The sequence below is a fragment of the Spinacia oleracea genome, chromosome 3, assembly GCF_020520425.1.
Source record: "Spinacia oleracea cultivar Varoflay chromosome 3, BTI_SOV_V1, whole genome shotgun sequence".
NCBI lineage: Eukaryota > Viridiplantae > Streptophyta > Magnoliopsida > Caryophyllales > Amaranthaceae > Spinacia > Spinacia oleracea.
In genome coordinates this window covers 132,127,205-132,148,191 of record NC_079489.1, presented here as the reverse complement: position 1 = coordinate 132,148,191, position 20,987 = coordinate 132,127,205, and the positions used below count along the sequence as shown (strand labels likewise).

At 40.6% G+C, this 20,987-nt stretch overlaps 2 protein-coding genes across 2 annotated transcripts; both read right to left on the bottom strand.

Moving 5' to 3' along the window:
* Nucleotides 1–233: 233 nt before the first annotated feature.
* LOC110794596 (uncharacterized) lies at nucleotides 234–2,089 on the bottom strand. The gene is made up of 2 exons (XM_056838699.1): nucleotides 1,075–2,089; nucleotides 234–979 (listed from the first exon to the last, which is right to left on the bottom strand). The coding sequence occupies exons 1-2, from the start codon at nucleotides 1,798–1,800 to the stop codon at nucleotides 494–496; spliced, it is 1,212 nt and encodes a 403-aa protein (XP_056694677.1). The 5' UTR covers nucleotides 1,801–2,089; the 3' UTR covers nucleotides 234–493.
* Nucleotides 2,090–14,656: 12,567 nt separating this feature from the next.
* On the bottom strand, nucleotides 14,657–15,796 carry LOC130470079 (glutathione S-transferase T3-like). The gene is made up of 3 exons (XM_056839657.1): nucleotides 15,532–15,796; nucleotides 15,040–15,462; nucleotides 14,657–14,982 (listed from the first exon to the last, which is right to left on the bottom strand). Exons 1-3 carry the CDS (start codon nucleotides 15,794–15,796, stop codon nucleotides 14,657–14,659), a joined length of 1,014 nt encoding a protein of 337 aa, XP_056695635.1.
* Nucleotides 15,797–20,987: the final 5,191 nt, after the last annotated feature.

Below are 20,987 nucleotides of genomic sequence, written 5' to 3'. Positions count from 1 at the left end.
TTGTTAGAAAAAACTCATCCCACCAATGAGCAAAAAAAAAAAACTCCTCACCACTTTTACTTTTACTATTCACTAAACCCCACCACACTTTCTATTTCCCACATACTCCATCCTTTTTGTATTTATTCAATTATATTAATAACTTAAATGAATTTTAACAATTAGTTAAGATAAATTATTTAATTTACGTTAATCATCTTATTTACGTTATTTTTATATCTATTTTTAATGCTATAAATTTTATTGAAAATATTTCATAAATTTAAATAAAATAAAGGGACATAATTGAATAAATACATAATAGATGGACTAAAGCAAGACAAGTTTTGGATAACTAAAACATTACAACAACTAAACACACTATGTCATAAACTAAAACATCACAAAGCCAAAATATGATTAAAAACAAAATTACGATAAATCAAACGCAACCACTAAAATAACAACTCTTCTTCGAGGCATGAGTTTAATGATTATTGCCTCCATATTTTTGCTAGTTATGCTCAATTAAATCCTCTTTCAAAGAGTGATGAATTTGACTGCTACGCAAAGCTGTTATTCTCCCCAATAATGCGTTAATGGAGTAGGGTTGTCCAGTCTGGAACTCAAAGGGTTCACCATTATTCACTGTTGCGGTTAAGCTCGAAAGGTCTTCTTCATAGTACCTTCGTAACACATCAGCTCGGGCATACATATCTCGTTCATCCTCAACTATTATGTTGTGTAAGATGATACAAGCCTTCATTATATCGCCTAATATATCTTCATCGTAAGCCAGAGATGGTTGTCGTACAATGGCGAATCTTGCTTGCAAAACTCCGAACGCACGTTCAACATCCTTACGAACATGCGCTTGTCTGTTAGCAAACAACCTTTCCGTTTCAAGTTGGGGACGAGAAAATCCTTGAATGAACGTAGCCCAATTTGGATAAATACCATCTGTGAGGTAGCACCCCATGTTGTATTCATGTCCATTCACCTGAAAAGTGATAGGAGGTGCCTTACCTGTCAAAACATCATCAAAAACAGGAGAACGGTGCAGAAAATTAAGGTCATTAGATGAACCAGGAATACCAAAAAATGAATGCCAAATCCATAGATCTTGATCTGCAACAGCTTCAAGAATTTGGGATGCTTTCCCGCTGCGTCCTTGGTATTGACTCTCCATGCGGTAGGACAGTTCTTCCATTCCCAGTGCATACAATCAATACTACCGATCATGCCTGGAAATCCGCGCATTTCATTTTGATAAAGGATTCTCCTTAAGTCTTCATCTGTAGGACTTCTTAGGTAATCCTCTTCAAAATGCTTGATTACCCCTTGAGTGAAATGTAATAATGATTTTTTTGAAGTTGTTTCACCCATTCGCAGGTATTCATCAATTGCATCCGGAGCCAAACCATACGCTAACATTCTGATAGCTGCAGTGCATTTTTGCAATCCTGATAACCCTAATTTTTCGGCAGCATTTCTTCTCTGTTGCAAGAAAACATCATTTTCAACCACTTTGTTCATGATACGGCAAAACAAAGGTCTTCTCATTTGAAACCTTCGACGAAACTGTCTGTCTGAATATACTGGATTTTCCGCAAAGTAATCATTAAACAAGCGGTTATGCCCTTCTTCACGGTTTCTATCTGCTGGAATCGGAATGGTATCATTCACATTTCGAAGTCTAGGACCTCTTGGAAAAAATGTGTTTGGTAAGTGATGAGTGACAAATTCGTCAACCATTCGATCAACTTCTCCGTATGGATTCTCATCAGCAGATTCTGAGCTTGAACTGTATTCAAATAACATTTTTTTGAGATATAGTAGAGTGTGATAATGAGAAGTGAGTGTGAGAAATGAGTTTGATAATGTGTGTGTATTTAAAGAGTACTGTGGATAAGAATATATATGGATTTTTGGATTTTCTTAGATTTTCAATAAGATTTTTGGATTTTCTTAGATTTTCGATAAGATTTTTGGATTTTCTTAGATTTTCGATACAATTATTGGATTTTCTTAGATTTTCGATAAGATTTTTTTGGATTTTCTTAGATTTTCGATAAGATGTTATTGGATGTTCTTAGATTTTGTTGATAAGATTTTCTTGATAAGATGTTACTGGATGTTCTTAGATTTTCTTAGATTTTCTATTGGTGTGAGGGGGTCGAAAAAGCGTGAGGCTAATGCATGACCTTGTCCCTCGTGGGTGTGACGATTCTTTTTATTCAATCAAGTGTAATTGGATTTCCTGTGAGTATACACCCAATTGACTAGTAATATAGGAGTCGACATTCAGTTTTTAACGACAATGAGAAAAACTGACAAAACCCGGTTATCGTGACATAAAGGGAGTGCAATTATGTTTGACCACGACGGCCGTAGGTTCCCTTGTGATCCCTGGTGTGGGGATCTTTCAATATACACCAGCAAGGTAGAGAGTGAGGGTTCGGGGGACTGTAACTACTGAGAGGAGTAATTCGCTCGTCGATAACTCCAGAGGCAGGATATCCTTACTAGCTCAGCATAAATAATTGAAGGGACATGCGTTAACTATTAAACTAATCTGAATTGATTTTAGCAATATGCAACATATAATACTAATTCGATCGCGATAATCTGATTTAAATAACATTAAGGGACCTAGCATGATAATCCGATTTCCCAAAAATATTATATTTGTTAGGCGTGATAGAACAATCATATTAGGTTAGTTTAACAGTTCATAAAAAGGGCTAGGAAAGCAGTTAAATCATCGAAAAGGGACACATTACGACGCACCCTTGAGAGGTGCGTCACGGTTCTCAGAAAACTAACCACTTTGACTTTGCTATTTCTCCTTTTTATTTATCGAATCTCAATTATGGGACAGGATACGTTCTGTTCGATTTATGGATCGATTGCGACAGAACGCGTGAACAATTTCGCAGCGAGAGGCTTAGGCTAAGGGGTTTAGAGTCAATACTTAGAATATATTATGTGTTGTTGTGTGTTCTTTCACGTCGAAACTAGGGGCTGTATTTATAGGGAAGAGTTCGTGGAAAGATAGAATTGCAGAGTTCTAATCCACAGAGAATTAGGAAAAAACACGTACCCAGGTATTTTCAGCGCCCAGGCCCGCGCCCAGAGCCAGGCGTTGAAAATAGGGTCTGGGCTGTTTTCTTAGTCAGATTCGGATTCCTGAAATCCGTAGTGTTTGAGACTTAATCGAGTCTTTTAGTGCGTATTAACCTTGTGACGGGATGCGTCTGGGCCCGTTACGAACTCTAGGCTCGTTAGGATTTTAATTAATACGTAACTCTTATTTCCGAATCATATTAGGAATAGGATTCTCGCAGTTTTCTATCTCATTTAGGATTTATGTTGGAGTGCAACACCTAATTCTGACAGGTTTCTATCTTTTATGATTTTCCACTTTTAGAAGATACCTTTTATGGCAGTTACTATTTTTAGAAGGTTTCCATAAATAGCAGGTTTAGGGTGAAATGAAATGGGGAATCGAGATTCGTTTATTTTATAGGAGATGCGTTGTCAAGTGGAGTTTTTATGCTTTCATCATCGAACCTTTCCCTTGCGGGAACGGGGACAAAAGTAGGTGTCTACAGTTAGCCCCCACTTTGACTGAGTCTTGGAGTAAGACGATGGTCAAAGTATTAGACGAAGTGCGTCACACAAGCCATGGTGTATGTGACCTGTTTTGCGAGGGTCTCACGAGCCCCCGAGTGATAACATTTGACTTAAGGGTCATCACTTGAAGTGTCGACATATCCCTCACGTGTCATTGGGATTTGTCAACTGATAGTATAGAAACTTCCTCACTTTGTCATTGGAAGGATCTAAAGATGCGTAGAAACTCCCTCACTTTGTCATTGGGAGTAGCTACAAATGTTTTTCGAAATTAAAGCTGTAAAGTGTAATTGGGCCTGGCCAAGCCCAATCACGAGGTAAAACATTTTTAAAGATTCTCATTTTCAGGGCTAGCTAAACGAGAAAACCCCCTTGTTTTTATAGGACGTAAAACGAAGGAAAATCCAGCACATCGTTCTTTTTTGGAAAAACGAAAAACCAATCCTTTAATTTTTGGAAAAAGGGAAAACCAATCCTTTCATTTTCGAAAAAGGGAAAACCGATCCTTTAATTTTCGGAAAAGGGAAAACCGATCCTTTAATTTTCGGAAAAAGGGAAAACCGATCCTTTAATTTTCGGAAAAAGGGAAAACCGATCCTTTAATTTTCGGAAAAAGGGAAAACTGATCCTTTAATTTTCGGAAAAAGGGAAAACCGATAAAAGTTATCGCTGCAGCGACTAAGGACCTGCGCTGTTAGTGACGCAGACCCCGCCCGCTGAAGATGGGCGAGCCTGTCCGCTGAGGGTGGACCCCCCGTCGGATAGAAGTGGACGAATCTGTTTTGATGTTTTTTGAAAATAAGGACCTACGTGGTTTGTGACGTAGACCCCGCCGGCTGAAGATGGTGAACCTGTCCGCTGAAGGTGGACTCCCTCGTCCGATAGAAGTGGACGAATCTGTTTTGAAATTTTTTTTTGTTATTTTTTTTTTGAAAATAAGGACCTACGTGGTTTGCGCCGTAGACCCCGCCGGCTGAAGATGGCGAGCCTATTTTAAATTTGAAGACTTTATTTTTCGAAAACTGAGGACCTGCGCGGCTAATGACGCAGACCCCGCCCGCTGAGGGTGGGCGGGCCCATTTTGAATTTCTTATTTTGTCTATGTAGAAGAGCTTTTGGTGATTACAACCTGTTGGTGGGTCGTAATATTTCCTGATTAGATGTGTCCTGTAAGTGGGTCCACACTGTGTATATTTTTGTTTAACAATATATTTTTTTGAGACATCCACACATGATATGGCGCGTGGCGCAGTCTAGGAATGTGATTTTGATTACGCGCTCCTTGTTGGAGTCCATTTTTGCGAGCCCCCAAGCGTTGGGGCTCGTCGGTTGTTTTTTGCGTCTTGTAATCATGTTTGGGTCACGCTCGTATGTTTGAGCGACCTCCTATAGTAGTGTGCTATTTTAGTGAAGCCGTGGAGTGCGACTTTAGTTTTCAGGCGATATCCGGTTTTGGCTTGGCCCGGATTATCCCTTTGACAGACATACATTTTCTATTTGGAAAACCAATGACTTGACGACACATATTTTTGGTGTTTCGAAGAATGACCATGATATTTAACTTGCTTTTTTTTTTTTGAAAAGTGTACATGAGCGTTTTCTGAGATGAGTCTAAGTTTCGACCAAGTTTCAATGTTATTATTATTTTTTGCTTATTTGGGAGCTAAAGGTGCTTTGGGCTTGATCTTACTTGTAATAGGGCCTTCGTGTTTTAGCAACACGGTCTTAAGTCCTTTCCTATTCCGTGTTTTTGTGAAATCTGGGCCTTGGGCTGCATTTTCAGCGCCCAAGCTCAGGCGTTAAAAATTTCGGCGCCCAGAGGTGGGCGCTGAAAGTTCTTTCCTGGTAATATTTGATTTTCGGATTTCTAAACACGTTTCCGAATGGGATCAGGATGTTATTGGGTGCGTTCAGCTATATATATAGGGGTTGGATACGTCCTTATTTTCCACCACTCTCAAATTCTTTCTCTCTTTTTGTTGTGCTCTAATTATTTACTGCTTTTGCCATGTCGACCCCTACTTTCTCACTCCAACGGACTGTTAGGCGTTGGCTACGAGCCCTTACTCCCACAGAAAAAGCTTTGTTAAAAGAATACCACTTAGAGGCACTTTTAGGCTTACAACAAATTAATATTGATTATAATTTTCTGCATGCTGCCCTAAACTTTTGGGACTCCGATCATCATGTTTTTTCCTTTCGGGGCAATGAAATATGTCCTTTGCCTGATGAATTTGCTGCGATCCTTGGTTATCCTACTAATGCTACTCCTGTTACCCCTGGCACTATTGAAGAGGGTAAAACAACCATAAGGGCTTTCCTAGGGCTAGATGATAACATGTTTGCTGAACTTGTTGTAGATGATAAGGTTAACTTGGCAAAACTCGTAAAACATCATTTTAGGCCTAGTAAGAATATGACCGAACAAAAATTGAATATTCGAGCCCTTGTGTTTTGCTTGTTGAATCATTATTTGCTGTCGAATAATAATGGTGAGTTCGGTGACATAAGGCTGATCCCCTTGATTAGCCAGATGGAAAGTTGTTATTCTATTATGCCGTTGGTTGTTGCTGAGACTTTGCTGAGTGCGGATGAGCTGAAGAAGGATGCCAAATCCGAAATTTTTAAGGGAAGCCCCCTATTACTGCAGGTAATCTATTTTTTCTTTGCGCACACATACGCTACTTTTATATATTTGTTTTTGCCTGGGGCTGAGTTTCAGCGCCCAGGGATGGGCGCTGGAATATTCGGCGCCTGGTCCTGGGCGTTGAAACTGCGCCCCAGGAACCCTTTTTTTCTTTCTTTTCATTCTTTTAATTCGATCGTACCAGTTTTTGCAGATTTGGCTTGCGGAACGACTTAGACTTTTGGAAGCCCCTGCCGATCCTAAACATTATCGCCCTATAGCTTTGGGTAACCGAAAATACTTGCACCAAGGCCAGGACGAGGCCGAATGGACCTCCTTTTTTACTTATGGCATTTGTTCTATTAAGTGGGTGGTACCATGGTGGGGTTTGACTACTATGACAGGGGGGTCTGATGTATCGGTTTATGTTTCTTTGTTGGGGCTATCTCGTCCTATTTATATTTTCCCTTACCGAGTCATGCGTCAATATGGTTTAAGGCAGACTATCCCCTTTTCTGATACGGTACCACCTAAGGTAGCGACCTTTGCACAAACACGGGTCTTAGCGTGGGCTAGGTATTATGATGGTCTCCCGCGTTGGGCTGTAGCTACAAATGGGTTTGTGGGTCTTTCTGAAAACTATAAGTTGTGGATGAGTTCCGATGACAAGGATGTGAGGACCGAGGCTCGAAATGGGGAGCCGGCTGAGCTTTTGATACCTCGTATTCGTGTTAAGTATGAGGGTCCTGATTCTGCCAGACCTCGTACTTATAGGTTTAAGACTGTGAAAGCTCGTCCTGATCGAAAGCGAAAGGAAGTTCTTCCCCGTTCCAGTGCCAGGCCTAAAAAGATGCCTAACATGAAGGGGCCTGCTGTTGTTAAAAGAAATGCAAGCTCTCGCGGAGATCGTCGCCGGAACAATGTATGGGTTAGTAAGGCTCAGCCGCCCGTAGAAACAGTGGCTAGTCCAGTTGATGATGGTAATCCTTCTCCCACCATTGTTTGTGCCCTTGAGGCTGAGCGGGGTATAACCGATAATGTTTCTGAAGCTTTGGCATCTTTGGAAGTTAGTGTCCAGGAGCCAGTTCTTATGGAGATTGATATTGGGGCAGCGCAGAAGACTATGGGGGTGGATCTTGCGAACATTGCTCTCTTCAAGACTTTATTTGATGATCCGGAAGAACTAGAGTAGTGTAGTTCTTTGCTAGGGTGTAGGTGCCCTCTATTTATTTCAGTTGTGTTTGTTTTTATTCCTAGCACTTTGTTTTCCTTCTTATTATATTTTAATAAAAGCGTATTTTTAGTTTCCATTCAATTTTGTTTATATGTCTAACACTTTTTTACACAAAGAATATAATTTTTTATTATTATTTGGACCGAATCCTTGGTAAGGATTGCCTACGTATCTTGTTAGAATCAGGTCGCGCGTAGTTCTAGCTTTAGAATAAGTTCTAGTATGCCGGATTTCGGTAGATATGTCCTGAAGTGGAAACATATTACTTAATCGGTCAAATGAGTGAAGTATTTGCCATTTATTTTCATCTGCCGTTTTTTTTTATAGGTTGCGTAAAATTCGACCAATTTGTTGGTAAACCTATTTGGATACGTACTGTACCCCCCAAGTGTTCGTTGTTTTTCCGTTGTGTGCGGATAAAATGACGAGCACTTCCGAAAACGAAAACCTTTGGCAGGCAGAGAGTTTCAACGCCCAGGCTGGGGCGTCAGAAATTTCGGCGCCCAACCCTGGGCGCTGAAAATGACTTGGGCGGTCAATTTTTGACGTTTTGCTTCACATGTTCTTGCGTTTATTTCTATTTCGTTTTTTGTGCCTTGATATTTTGCTTTGTAGTTAAAGCTAATTTTGAGGCTGTTTTGGAGGCTTTTTTGACTGTTAGCGTGAAACGCATTTTTGTCCAGATTAATTTTTTCTATTGGTGACTCAAAACAGTTTTGAAAATGGAGTTAGGGTGCGGAACTTATGAAGATCTTTGTGTAGGCTTTGGAGGTAGGTTGGTGGAATCTATGTGAAACAGTTGTTGGTGGATTCTACGTTTTATGAATTTATTTTTTTGGTAACATTTGCATTTGTTTTAAATTTTTGATTTCTTTTTGATTTTGGGTTGCATGGATTGTCTCTTATGATGACATTGGTTGGCTTTTTAGGTTTTGAGGATGGGATAGTGTGGTTTATTTTGTGGGTTTCGGGAACTGGTTCACATGGCATTATTTCAAAACCGAGTGGGCTTTGTTTGTTGGGCCTATAGTGGGCCGCTTCTTTATTTTTTATTTATTTTGCAAGTACATTTGGTGTTTATTTAGTGTTAGAATAAAATTTTTAGGAGAAATATTACGCCTTTATTGATTTGGAAAGTAAGGAAAACACACTGAAATAAAACTGACCCATATTCTAAGGGGCCTTAGGACCATCTAAAGTCTCTATTATTTTTTCTATCAATCTAAAGAACTACTAGGCGTTTTTTACTAATGGTGCTCTATATGGCTCAAGCCTGGGGTTTAGTCTCATAAAACTTCGGTCCTTCACCGGTACTCATCTTGAATCCTATTCCTTTTGCGTTGACCCACTGATATGTCTTCACCCATCCGTTCTCGACCTCTTCTAGTGTTGATGCAGGAGAGATTAACCGGGTTGGATCGAAACCTTCATCTTGTAAAGCTAGGGTAGTCATCACAGTCTCGTCCTCCATAGGCCTCGATTCGTTAAACAATGTCCACAGAGCCTGGTTGTCCAATATTTCAGCTGTTTTAGCCTTGGCGAGGTGGGGTGCCTCATCCAAGGTGTGGCAGTCATGGAAAATTTCAAATCCGGGTTTTAGCAAGCCGTCCTGAACGAAGGGTTCAGGGAAATCGCAGCATGGGTGTTCTTCTCCTTCCCGAACGAACATCCCGTTAAGGGTCCTTTGATATGGGGGAAGGAGGGTGATTCGTTTGGTTTTGTTAAGGCGTAACCTGGATAGGCGGTCAGCAATATCTTCCTCCGTTGGTTCATAACCTAAGCCAAAGGGAGTAGATTTGTCGGGAAAGGGATGGAATGTGCATTCCTTCTTCCTTATGCCCAATGGGGCTCCTGGAAAATAGCCTTGAGGTAACAACATTCTAGGGATGACTCGGGATTCGTGCGGGTCTAGGAATGCTGGATCATAATCTTCGATGAACTGGATTGTTTCTTCCATTTGAAACCCATAAAGGTCGTCTGCAGTTTCAGCCGTTCCAACCATAGTACAACTGACGTCGAGAGGAGGGGCACGGATTTCTAGTATTACCCCGTTATGGTTAAGCTTAACCATTTGGTGCAAGGTTGAAGCCACACCTCCTAAGTCATGGAGCCAAGGTCGCCCCAAGAGGAGGTTGAAAGTGGGCTTGATGTCGATAATCTGAAACTCCGTGGTGCGTGCCACAGGCCCGATTTGTATGGTAAGGTTGATTTTTCCCAATACAGGCCTTCGGGAGTTATCATAAGCTCGTACCCCTTGCGTGGAGGTTTGGAAATCATCGTTTCCTAGCCCCAAGCAATGGGCGGTTCGCAATGGGCAGACATTAACTGCCGAACCATTATCTACGAGCGCTAGGGGGATGTTTTGTCCTTTGCATCCAACCACTAAGTAAAGGGCTTTATTGTGAGCACCCCCCCCCCCCTTTGGGTAAGTCTTTATCAGTGAAAACTATGGCCTTTTCTCCGGCATCTCTCGTGACATGGCTAACCAATGAGTCAGGTGTGATATCTGTGGGTACTGAGATGAGGTCAAGTGAGCGAATAAGCTTTTCGCGATGTTCCTTTGAAGTACACATAAGATCCCAGATGGTAATCTCAGCCTTGGTTCTTTTCAGTTGTTTCAGGAGAGGATTTTCAATGACTTCCGCGACGGTGGCGTGCCGCCCGTTCTCAGGAGTTTGCCTAACCGGGATGTCGTCCATAGGCGGTGGGTGAATATCCGGTTGATATATCCTTCCGGATCGGGTGAGGTTGTCGACCTCGGGCTCCTGAGGGGTGGTGTCAATGAGAGCATACCCGGGCCAAGTTTCAGTGAAGAGGTCCTGGCCCGAGACTTGAGATAGGTAAATATCTTCAGCATCATCGTTCCACACACCGCACACTTCCCCCTTGATTCGATCCATAGGTACCACAGCGAGTGGTGCACCTTGAGGTGTAATATACACCGTGGGGTCGAAATTCTCTGGTTGGTCGAGAGAGATGTGACAAGAGCCGAGTGGGCTCTAGTTGTTGTTGGGTTTCCCAACGTTAGGGAGAGGTATTACTTCATCCTCTATCATGTCCTGGATCGTATGTTTTAGATTCCAGCAGTTTTCAGTGTCATGCCCATTTCCTTGATGGAATTTGCAGTAAGTACCTTCGACCCAATATTTGTTTTTGACAGGAGGGTCACGGGTGGGGCCTATAGGTCTCAACTTTCCTTGATTGGTTAGTCTTTCAAAGGCTTGTACCAAAGTTGACCCGAGTGGGGCAAACTTTCGGTCCCGGACCCATCTTACAGGGTATCTTCGGGCAGGAGCCTCTTCTACAGCATGGACTTCTTGGGCTTGGGATGTGTTACCCCGATTATAGGTGTTGGTCTTATATGCAGGTTTGCTATGTATGGTTTTGGCGAGGTCGTCTTCGATTTTTATTCCCACATCATAAACTCTTTTGAAAGTGTCGAGTCCCAGGTACCTAAGGTGTTGTCTATAAGCTGGGTCCAGATTGTCAATGAATTTTTGGACCAATTCTGTTTCGGGAGGCCTATTGATTAGCTGGGCCGCCTGGTCCCTCCATCTAGCAAAGTAGGTTGTGAAACCCTCATTTTTCTTTTGGAAGAGAACTTCCAGCTCGCGCATGGTGACTTGGAAATCCATGTTCGACAAGTATTGCTTGATGAAGACATTGACAAAGTCTTCCCAAGTGGGGAAGATCTTAGGGTCCTGGTGATAGTACCATTTGAGCGACACAGGTTCCAAGGACAAAGGAAAGGCAGGTAGGTACATGGACTTGTCCACGCCTTTCAAGTTCATGGTATTCACAAAGCTCAGTAGATAATCACGGGGGTTGTCCGTGGACTTGAACTTTGGTAAGTCAGATGAACTGAACTTTTCTGGTAATTTGCCAGAAAAAGGTTCAGGCTCGAGGGAGAAGTATTTTCTCCCCATGGTTTGCTGTAGGACCATTTTTTCAATCCTCTTCTCGTTTTCGAGGTCATTTTTGGCTTGCGCAGCCGCTAAGGCTTCGTTTTCCATTTTCAGTTGGCCCATAAGTTGGGTCATTTGGACCATTTGGTCTCGTAAATCTTCGATGGACATGTTTGAAGGTGCGAATCGAGGTTGGGGAAGCGGAGATCCTTGAAATGAGGGACGACGGACGGAGCTTGGAGTTACTAAACCTGATGTTGGTGATGTATCTTCGAGACGCACTAGCCGTTGATTCCATGATCGGCACCAAGTGGCAGGACCAGTCCTAGGCATAAGATAAGCTAAAGTTTAGGTTCCCAAAGTTTCAAGCGTTACTTAGTCTAGACTTCGACTCTGTAAATTGGTTTTTATTGCTCTTTGTCGGTACACTTTTTTGGTTTTTTTTTTTTTGATTTTGGTCATTCTTTGGATTTTCGAAACACTTGCCCGTGTGACATTCATAGTTGTTAGCATGTTCGGTTTTGGTGCCGAGCATTGCCGTTGTAGGAGGCCTAACAACGACACAAAGAGTTATTAATTTCTCATGAGTCGCTTTTTGAAATCGAGTGCTTTTCTTACGCCCTCGTAGCAGTTCTTTTGACGAACATTTTTTTGCGCTACGTATTTTCCTTTCGTGCGGGCACTGAAGCTGCTGCGCCTGACCAGAAGGCCAAGCAGCAATTTCAGCGCCCAGCGAGGGGCGTGAGAATTTCTGGCGCCCAGCCAGGGGCGTTGAAAATGCGTCCCTGGCTGGTTCTCGTTTTCTGTCTTCTGTTTATGCGACTTCGATTTGCGTTCTTGCCTAATAACGTCCTTTACGCGTGGCAGCGTTTGTGGGATTCGTTACAGGCCATCCCGAGCGTCGCTTATTTTGTGGCGATCATTCGGGTTTGCGGAACACGTGTTTCGGTATAACTCTTTGGCAAATTAGTCTATGAATGTTTGGGCAATTTTTAAGGTCGTTGGTTTTCTAGGATAGTTTGTCACACAATCACATACTTCGCTACACATAACTACATTACAAACATGGATTTGGAAATTAAATATGCCACGTAGTTTATGATAGGCTTCTATGGGTAGTTTATTTGCGCCTGGCTTGGTACCGCTTCTATCGTAGATCCAACACATGCCCCGGTCGAGGTAGTGTCTTCAACAGACGAATTTCGCTCAAGAGGCCAACCCGCAAGTGCAAGCCAAGGGGGCATGCAGGCGAGAGGGACCTAATGGGCGAGCGATTGGGTTCGGGATAGGTGTACTACCTGCGCAAGTACTGAGTGGGAAACATGCGCGGCGTATGCACCCCCCTATTGGCGAAAAGAGGTATCCTTAGTCCCAACTCCCGAGGGAGCCGAGATTCGTTATGATGTTCTGCCCGTTCACATTAATATGCTGATTTTCAGGTCGTCCCAACTTGATGGGGAAATAAACGCGGGGTAGGATCGTTTCACCCTTCGGCTATTTTGATTACCTACAAGCACGAGTATTTCCTTCACTATCCCCAGTGGAGTCGCCACTGTGAGGGGGTCGAAAAAGCACGAGGCTAATGCATGACCTTGTCCCTCGTGGGTGTGACGATTCTTTTTATTCAATCAAGTGTAATTGGATTTCCTGTGAGTATACACCCAATTGACTAGTAATATAGGAGTCGCCATTCAGTTTTTAACGACAATGAGAAAAACTGACAAAACCCGGTTATCGTGACATAAAGGGAGTGCAATTATGTTTGACCACGACAGCCGTAGGTTCCCTTGTGATCCCTGGTGTGGGGATCTCTCAATATACACCCGCAAGGTAGAGATTGAGGGTTCGGGGGACTGTAACTACCGAGAGGAGTAATTCGCTTGTCGATAACTCCAGAGGCAGGATATCCTTACTAGCTCAGCATAAATAATTGAAGGGACATGCGTTAACTATTAAACTAATCTGAATTGATTTTAGCAATATGCAACATATAATACTAATTCGATCGCGATTATCTGATTTAAATAACATTAAGGGACCTAGCATGATAATCCGATTTCCCAAAAATATTATATTTGTTAGGCGTGATAGAACAATCATATTAGGTTAGTTTAACAGTTCATAAAAAGGGCGAGGAAAGCAGTTAAATCATCGAAAAGGGAGACATTACGACGTACCCTTGAGAGGTGCGTCACGGTTCTCAGAAAACTAACCACTTTGACTTTGCTATATCTCCTTTTTATTTAACGAATCTCAATTATGGGACAGGATACGTTCTGTTCGATTTATGGATCGATTGCGACAGAACGCGTGAACAATTTCGCAGCGAGAGGCTTAGGTTAAGGGGTTTAGAGTCAATACTCAGAATATATTATGTGTTGTTGTGTGTTCTTTCACGTCGAAACTAGGGGCTGTATTTATAGGGAAGAGTTCGTGGAAAGATAGAATTGCAGAGTTCTAATCCACAAAGAATTAGGAAAAAACACGTACCCAGGTATTTTCAGCGCCCAGGCCTCTTCGGCGCCCAGAGCCAGGCGTTGAAAATAGGGTCTGGGCTGTTTTCTTAGTCAGATTCGGATTCCTGAAATCCGTAGTTTTTGAGACTTAATCGAGTCTTTTAGTGCGTATTAACCTTGTGACGGGATGCGTCTGGGCCCGTTACGAACTCTAGGCTCGTTAGGATTTTAATTAATACGTAACTCTTATTTCCGAATCATATTAGGAATAGGATTCTCGCAGTTTTCTATCTCATTTAGGATTTATGTTGGAGTGCAACACCTAATTCTGACAGGTTTCTATCTTTTATGATTTGCCACTTTTAGAAGCTACCTTTTACGGCAGTTACTATTTTTAGCAGGTTTTCATAAGTAGCAGGTTTTGGGTGAAATGAAATGGGGAATCGAGATTCGTTTATTTTATAGGAGATGCGTTGTCAAGTGGAGTTTTTATGCTTTCATCATCGAACCTTTCCCTTGCGGGAACGGGGACAAAAGTAGGTGTCTACAGTTGGTTGATAAGATTTTATGGATTTCTTGATAAGATTATATTGTACTTTCTTATAATATAATAACAACAATGTGTAAAATACTACTTGACAATAAAACATAATATAATATATTACATAACACAAAACAATACAAAGTTAAAGACATAACACGAACTAATACAAGTTTAAAGGCACAACACGAATTAATACAAGCTTATTGAAAACTTGTTAAAACTAGATTGTGAAATAAAATTTAAACACATGAAATAAACTAAACATTAAACACCTTGCTAATTATCACCACCATAAAACTCCAACATCAATCTTGCCTTAACTTTTTCCTCATCAGGAGTTAGACAAGCCTTAGACACCAATGTTTGCAAGAAATCATGTTTCATTTTTTGCTTATCCAACTGAATTCTCTGTTCCTCTATGTCAAGTTGTCGCCTCCTCATTATAGTCTTTTCTGCTTCTCGCTCGAATCTCTTTAAATTAAGTTCGTGCTCATTATTCCTCACTTCAGTGTTAGCTTGCAAACGACTTCCAAAAGACGAAACTGCCTCTGATGATTCTGCCCCTTTTCCTTTTCTTCTGGCCTTAGCTTTCTTTACACCATCTGGTCGAGATATACCTCAAGATACGAAGCTTCCACCACTTGGCAAGACGGTGTCACCATCATCATCAACTCCAGTTCTCTTGCCACTTCCATCACTCTCTTCAGTAGAAATTGGTAGACTGGCATCGTATGTTTCTCTCTCTGTCTTTGACATACCCCACCTCATCATCACCCTCCACTTTGGGTTTTCTTTAGTAAGCATCTTCCAAACATGCATCAATGTGAAGTTCTTTTTGTTTTCTGTGCGGAATAACTGGTCAGCGGTAGCAACTTGGTCCGCATCATTATTCCCACTTGCAAATAACCTACCAGCCTTTTCAAAACTAGCAGCCCACAACATGATGTCTGGAGACGTCCTTCCCCAACGACTCTCTAAACATTTTGCATTTCTTATAGGAAGTTTGTACGGTCTACCTACTTGAATTTGGCTATAGTGCGCAGCAGCTTGCCTCCAAATATCAGTTTTTCTTATGTTGGTGCCTATAATCTGATTGGAGCAAACTTTAATGTAGGAATCAACCAGAGCTTCATCCTCCTGAATCGACTAACTTCGAGACTGAGATGCAACCTTAATTGGTTGATTTGGGTTGACGGGCAATGGATGTGTCATGATCGGCTCTTGTGTCTCCATAACACGTTCCTCTATAACTTCACGGTCAACAATAGTGTTAGCATAAAAAGATTGTTGGAAATTTTGAGAGGAAGAATTACCCTGCGAATAAGAATCATAGCTGGGATGCTGATTGTTGTCAGAGTTGAGATCAAAATCATCAAAATTGTTTTCTAAATTTTGAGAATGGTAATTAGGGTCCATTTTATTTTAAAAAAATACGCAAGCACACTAATAAGTAACGATAATAATTTTAACAGTAAATATACCTACTAGTAACAACAATAATAATGCTAATAATAATAATAATGACAATAATGGCGGTCTAGATGTGTGTGTTGACCTGACTGGGTCTTCCCCTATGACGCAATCTGGGTTGTCAGACTTCGTTCCGGGTCGGGTTGTGGCGGTTGCAACGCAGCGGAAGCAGGATAAGTATGCGGCACGATGTAGGGCTTTGGGTTACGGTTTCTTTCCTTTTTCCTTCTCTTCTTTTGGGGAATTAGAGAAAGGGGCCGTTTCGTTGCTGAAGCAGGTCCAGACGTACTCCAGGGCTCAAGACATTGGGGCACGGGCAGCTGCCCACATTTTCAGCAGGATCGGGTTCGCCGTAGCTAGAGGAGTGGGGGCCCAGATTGTATCTCGGCTCCCCTCCAACTTCTTGTAGTTCACTTGATCTTTGTAGCTTGTAATGTTTTGGTGTTTTCCTATAATAAAAATAATGACAAAAATAATAATAATAATTATAATAATGATAATCTGGTGATGTTCGGCATTATGCTTTTCTTGCATCCCGTTTGCAGTCTTCTGGTTTGCAGGATTCGCTTCTTCGGCTTTCAGGTGTTGAAGGTCCGGGACCGGCCTTTGATGATGCTCTTGGTCTTTTCAACAGGACCGTGGAGACCGACCTTATGCGTAGCCCTAGTGAGATCGCTGCCCCCAGACTCATGAAGAAATTGGCAGACATATATTTCACGAAGGTTATTGCTGATGCGGAATCCGCCTACTCCTTATCTTCACGTTTTGTTGCCCTATGGAAATCTCAGCAGGGGGATCACTCCTCAGCTTGGTTGCGGGCAGTCCCCATCTCGGGGTTAGGCCAGACTATGAACGGTAAGACTTATCGTTCGGTTCTTTGCTATCGGTTGGGTATTCCGTTGTTCTCTGATTCGACGCCGTGTTCTGCTTGCTCTCGGGTTTTCGACGGGGACATTTATGGGGATCATGCCGTGTCTTGTGCTGGGATTGTGGGTATCAAACATCGTCATAATGTTGTTCGTGATACCCTTTTGGATATTTGCTATCGGTCGGGGATTTCTGCTCGCAAGGAGGTTGATGTTGGGCTGGCTAGTGAGAGTGATGGAGCTCTTCGTCCTGCAGATATACTGCTTTACTCATGGGATGGTGGTCTGGATGTGTGTGTTGACTTGACTGGGTCTTCCCCTATGACGCAATCTGGGTTGTCAGGCTTCGTTCCGGGTCGGGTTGTGGCGGTTGCAGCGCAGCGGAAGCAGAATAAGTATGGGGCACGTTGTAGGGCTTTGGGTTACGGTTTCTTCCCTTTTTCCTTCTCTTCTTTTGGGGAATTAGAGAAAGGGGCTGTTTCTTTGCTGAAGCGGGTCCAGGCGTACTCCAGGGCTCAAGACATTGGGGCACGGGCAGCTGCCCACATTTTCAGCAGGATCGGGTTCGCCATAGCTAGAGGAGTGGGGGCCCAGATTGTCTCTCGGCTCCCCTCCAACTTCTTGTAGTTCATTTGATCTTTGTAGCTTGATAATAATAATAATAATGATAATAATAATAATAATAATAAATAATAATAATAATAATAATAATACAATTTATAAATAACAACCGGAAATAAGATTTTTGAAAATATATGTTATTGGAAATGTTCAGTAATTTTAAAAAAATAACACAAATTATAGTAATACTTATATGAAAAATGATTTTGATGATTTTAGAGAGAGAAAAATGATTTTTGAAAGTGTGTCAAAATATAACAAAATTGGTCTCTATTTATAGGTCTTGAAATTTTATGACCGTTGGTATAATTTTTTTTTTTAATTATTTAAGGCAAAATTACCCGTTAAAAGAAATATAGCCGTTGTAAATTGTACAATTTTGTGATTGGTTGATGATGTTACACGTGGCGACCGTCCATTGGGTATGGTGGGTTAGTGGAATCTTTGCTTTAAATGTTTTGGCTGTATTGTGCAATTCCAACGACATTTTTGCCATTTTCGCCTGCATATCATCAGTATTCGCCTGCAATTTCCTGCATTATTCGCCTGCAAAACAGCAATTCAGGGCCCACATTTTCGTGAGCAAATAATTCAAACGGAATGCCGCGCGAGCACATTTACGCTTCCTCGCGAGCATTTTTCATTTCACCCATTGATGGTATCCGTGTTCTTTTTTTTCCTCACCGATTTTTACTCGTGAGCACATTTTTCCCCACTGCTGGGAGTGCTCTTCGAGATGGAAATACATGGGGTCGGTCATTAAGATGTGTCTTATCTTGAAACTTTATTTTCCGTACTATGTAGTGTGTCCTGATACACATTTTCATTTTAAAATGATCTTTACGATTTTTGTTTTAGTCCATTATATAATGTTTGTTACATTTTGCTTTATTCTAATTTTGGACTTAAAAATTTACTACATTACCCTTCTTAATTACCTCACAATATTTACAATTTTCCACTCGCTTTCTCTTACTTATTTTTTTTCCACTCACTCACCCCCATTTTTACACAGTTCTCTTATTTTATCCATATTTTATTGTACTCCGTATGTAGGATTATTCGTGCGTGGACCTGGTCCACAATAATATTAGTGCGGACCCAAACCAAATAATTTTCTCTAGCACTCTTTTTATATACATAGGGACCTTTATTATTCATATAGTGACTATAATAAATTAAACACCAAATTTCTTAGATATACTACATAGTAACCATTTTTTGAATCATAGTAACCTATATTTTTTAAAAGCGAATTATGACTTAAAATCTCATTATTCAAGCACAACATTTATCAACGACACCAAGTTGATATTTTTTCCCATAATAAACCTAATAAACATGCCAAAATAAATTAAGAACAACTAGTTGACCTTTTTTAGGCATATTATGCAATAAATTTAATGTGGACTGGATCCATCTAAGATTTGATGTTATATTCAACCAACTTTTCTACTTTTATCTTAATATTTGTGCAAATAGTAACCGTAAATCTCTATTATATAAGCCAGCTCCTGAGGTCGTTTTTGTAAATTAACTTTTCGTGTCCCCCAATAAATTTACAGAAATACCCTCTTTATCTTTATGTAGCTCATTCAACCCCGTGCAAATCAGAGGAGCGTTACTGAAGATAGAGAAAACTGAGGAGCGTTACATTGATTCAAGCCTTCCTCCCCGTATTCCTCCCGTTTTCTCTCTCCTTCATCTTCCTCAAATCCTCTCCTTCCTCAATCTTCTCCTCGATCTTCTTCATCTTCTGCAAAATGGATTTTAGGGTTTCTAGGAATTTTTTCATTGGAGGAGAGAGATTCAAATAAGAAACTTTCGTGATAAATAATCAAATTTAGGGGTTTAGGGAAGGGGATTCGATTATAGATAAGAACAAATTGAAGGTCGATAATGGAGGAGAGAGAAAACGATGGTGGGTGATGGCTCCTTGGAGGCGGCGGCGAAGGCGACTCACCTTCGATTTCATCCTTTCAGGTTTAATCTCAAGCTTCTCTCTACACTTTTTCATTTCAGTGATTGATTCGTAATATGGTTTTAGGGTTTTACTTCAATTCAATTCAACTTCTTGATTTTCAATTGAATCCCCGATCAATTAGAATTTATGTTGTTGTGGGTAACGTCTAATTGGGGTTTTGTTAATTAGGGTTCTTGCTTATTGAAATTCATCTTTATTATGGTTGGATTTGGGATTTTCAATTGTATCCCTGATCAATTAGAGTCACATTTCTTGCTGTTTGTTTAGGATTGAAATTAGTATGATGGGTTTTGATTATAATTAAGGAAAAGAATTAAAATCAGAGAGCTATTAGTCGCATCCTATGAGATGAAACTGGGTGATTCTTAAAACAGGAGCAATATAACTCTGGTAGTTTTGTTGAATTGATTTTTCATTTTCTGTTATTGGACCTTTTTTTCGTAGTTATTGATCATAGTGAATCAATAACCTGAAATGCAGGGTTTTTCATTTTCTGTTATTGGGCTTTTTTTCCGTAATTGTTGATCATAGTGAATCAATAACCTGATTTTAATTCTTCTGCTTTGTTTGACCATAGGGATCGAGTAAAAATGCAGGGTTTCAGGTCATTCATTTTATGTTATTGGACCTTTTGATTTGAATTAACAGTTTGTATAATGGATTTTATTTAGGGTTCTTTTTCCGTTCCTTTTGTTTCTCATCGAACATATAGTTTGTTTATTTTAATTTGGTTTGAATTTCACGAGGTATTCCATTAATGGGGCTGTTTCAGTGTCTTACTCATATGTCTACTTCATTTCTTATATTTGTTTGTTTATTATGAAAATCTGAAATTTATAGGGAACTTCGCCTGAACCAGTATTGGGTTTTAGTTGCGTTGGTGGCAATGCTACTTCTTTGTTGCTCAAATTTTTAAGGTAGCGACATTCAAGTTGTCATTTTTTAACTTGCTTTGCTTTGTCAAGTTGACATTCAGGTTGTCATTTTTTAATGCGAGAAAATGTGTGTTATTGCGTTTATAATATTGGGAATCTGAAAGGGAATATTGGAAAATAAAATAAAAAGCAAAATTACGTTATCATATTTAAGCATAAATAAACATGTAAGAAAAATCGTTCATATAGTCTATCTTGATTGGAGAAAGTTTTGGGTGTCATTTGAAAATAAGATTATTTTAAATATTCTTGAACATAAAATTCCATATTTATTTTTCCATTGGTGTATACTTTTGGATGGATATCATTTGATGGATATTAGTAAATTCATGATTTGCTTTGAATTTGTGTTACCTAAATTAAGGTTAGGTTCTCAAGATGACTAAATTTACTGATATTACCAATGTTGTATTCTGTCTTACAGATGCATACCCTTTTGAGCCACCCAAGATGAAATTCCTGACTAAAGTTTGGTAAGGCATATTTGATTACCTTTCCATATGTTGTTCATTCCACATCGTATCTCATATAAGAGGCATACTTCTGCCTATCATCTTTGGTAAAGTGCTAAGAAGAGTACAACTGCGTAAATGGAGGCATATGTCAGAAGTAGGGTCTTATTGAATAGTACTCCAATTATAATATGGGGCTGGTTTACTAAAAGTCAAGGTTCAGATTTTAATTTCTTTTGGTTGTAGCTGTAACTGTGTAAGTTGTGCTGGATCTGCTGC

Bases quoted from the DNA above. Each gene is read 5' to 3' on its own strand.
- LOC130470079 (XM_056839657.1), bottom strand. From the start codon at position 15,796: ATGGACCCTAATTACCATTCTCAAAATTTAGAAAACAATTTTGATGAT. The intron at 15,463-15,531 runs GTTAGTCGATTC...ATCAGATTATAG, and splicing joins GGTTGCATCTCAGTCTCGAA to GCACCAACATAAGAAAAACT. The intron at 14,983-15,039 runs GTGACACCGTCT...TATCTCGACCAG, and splicing joins AACTGGAGTTGATGATGATG to ATGGTGTAAAGAAAGCTAAG.
- LOC110794596 (XM_056838699.1), bottom strand. From the start codon at position 1,800: ATGTTATTTGAATACAGTTCAAGCTCAGAATCTGCTGATGAGAATCCA. The intron at 980-1,074 runs GTATTCCTGGTT...ATCACTTTTCAG, and splicing joins GATTTGGCATTCATTTTTTG to GTGAATGGACATGAATACAA.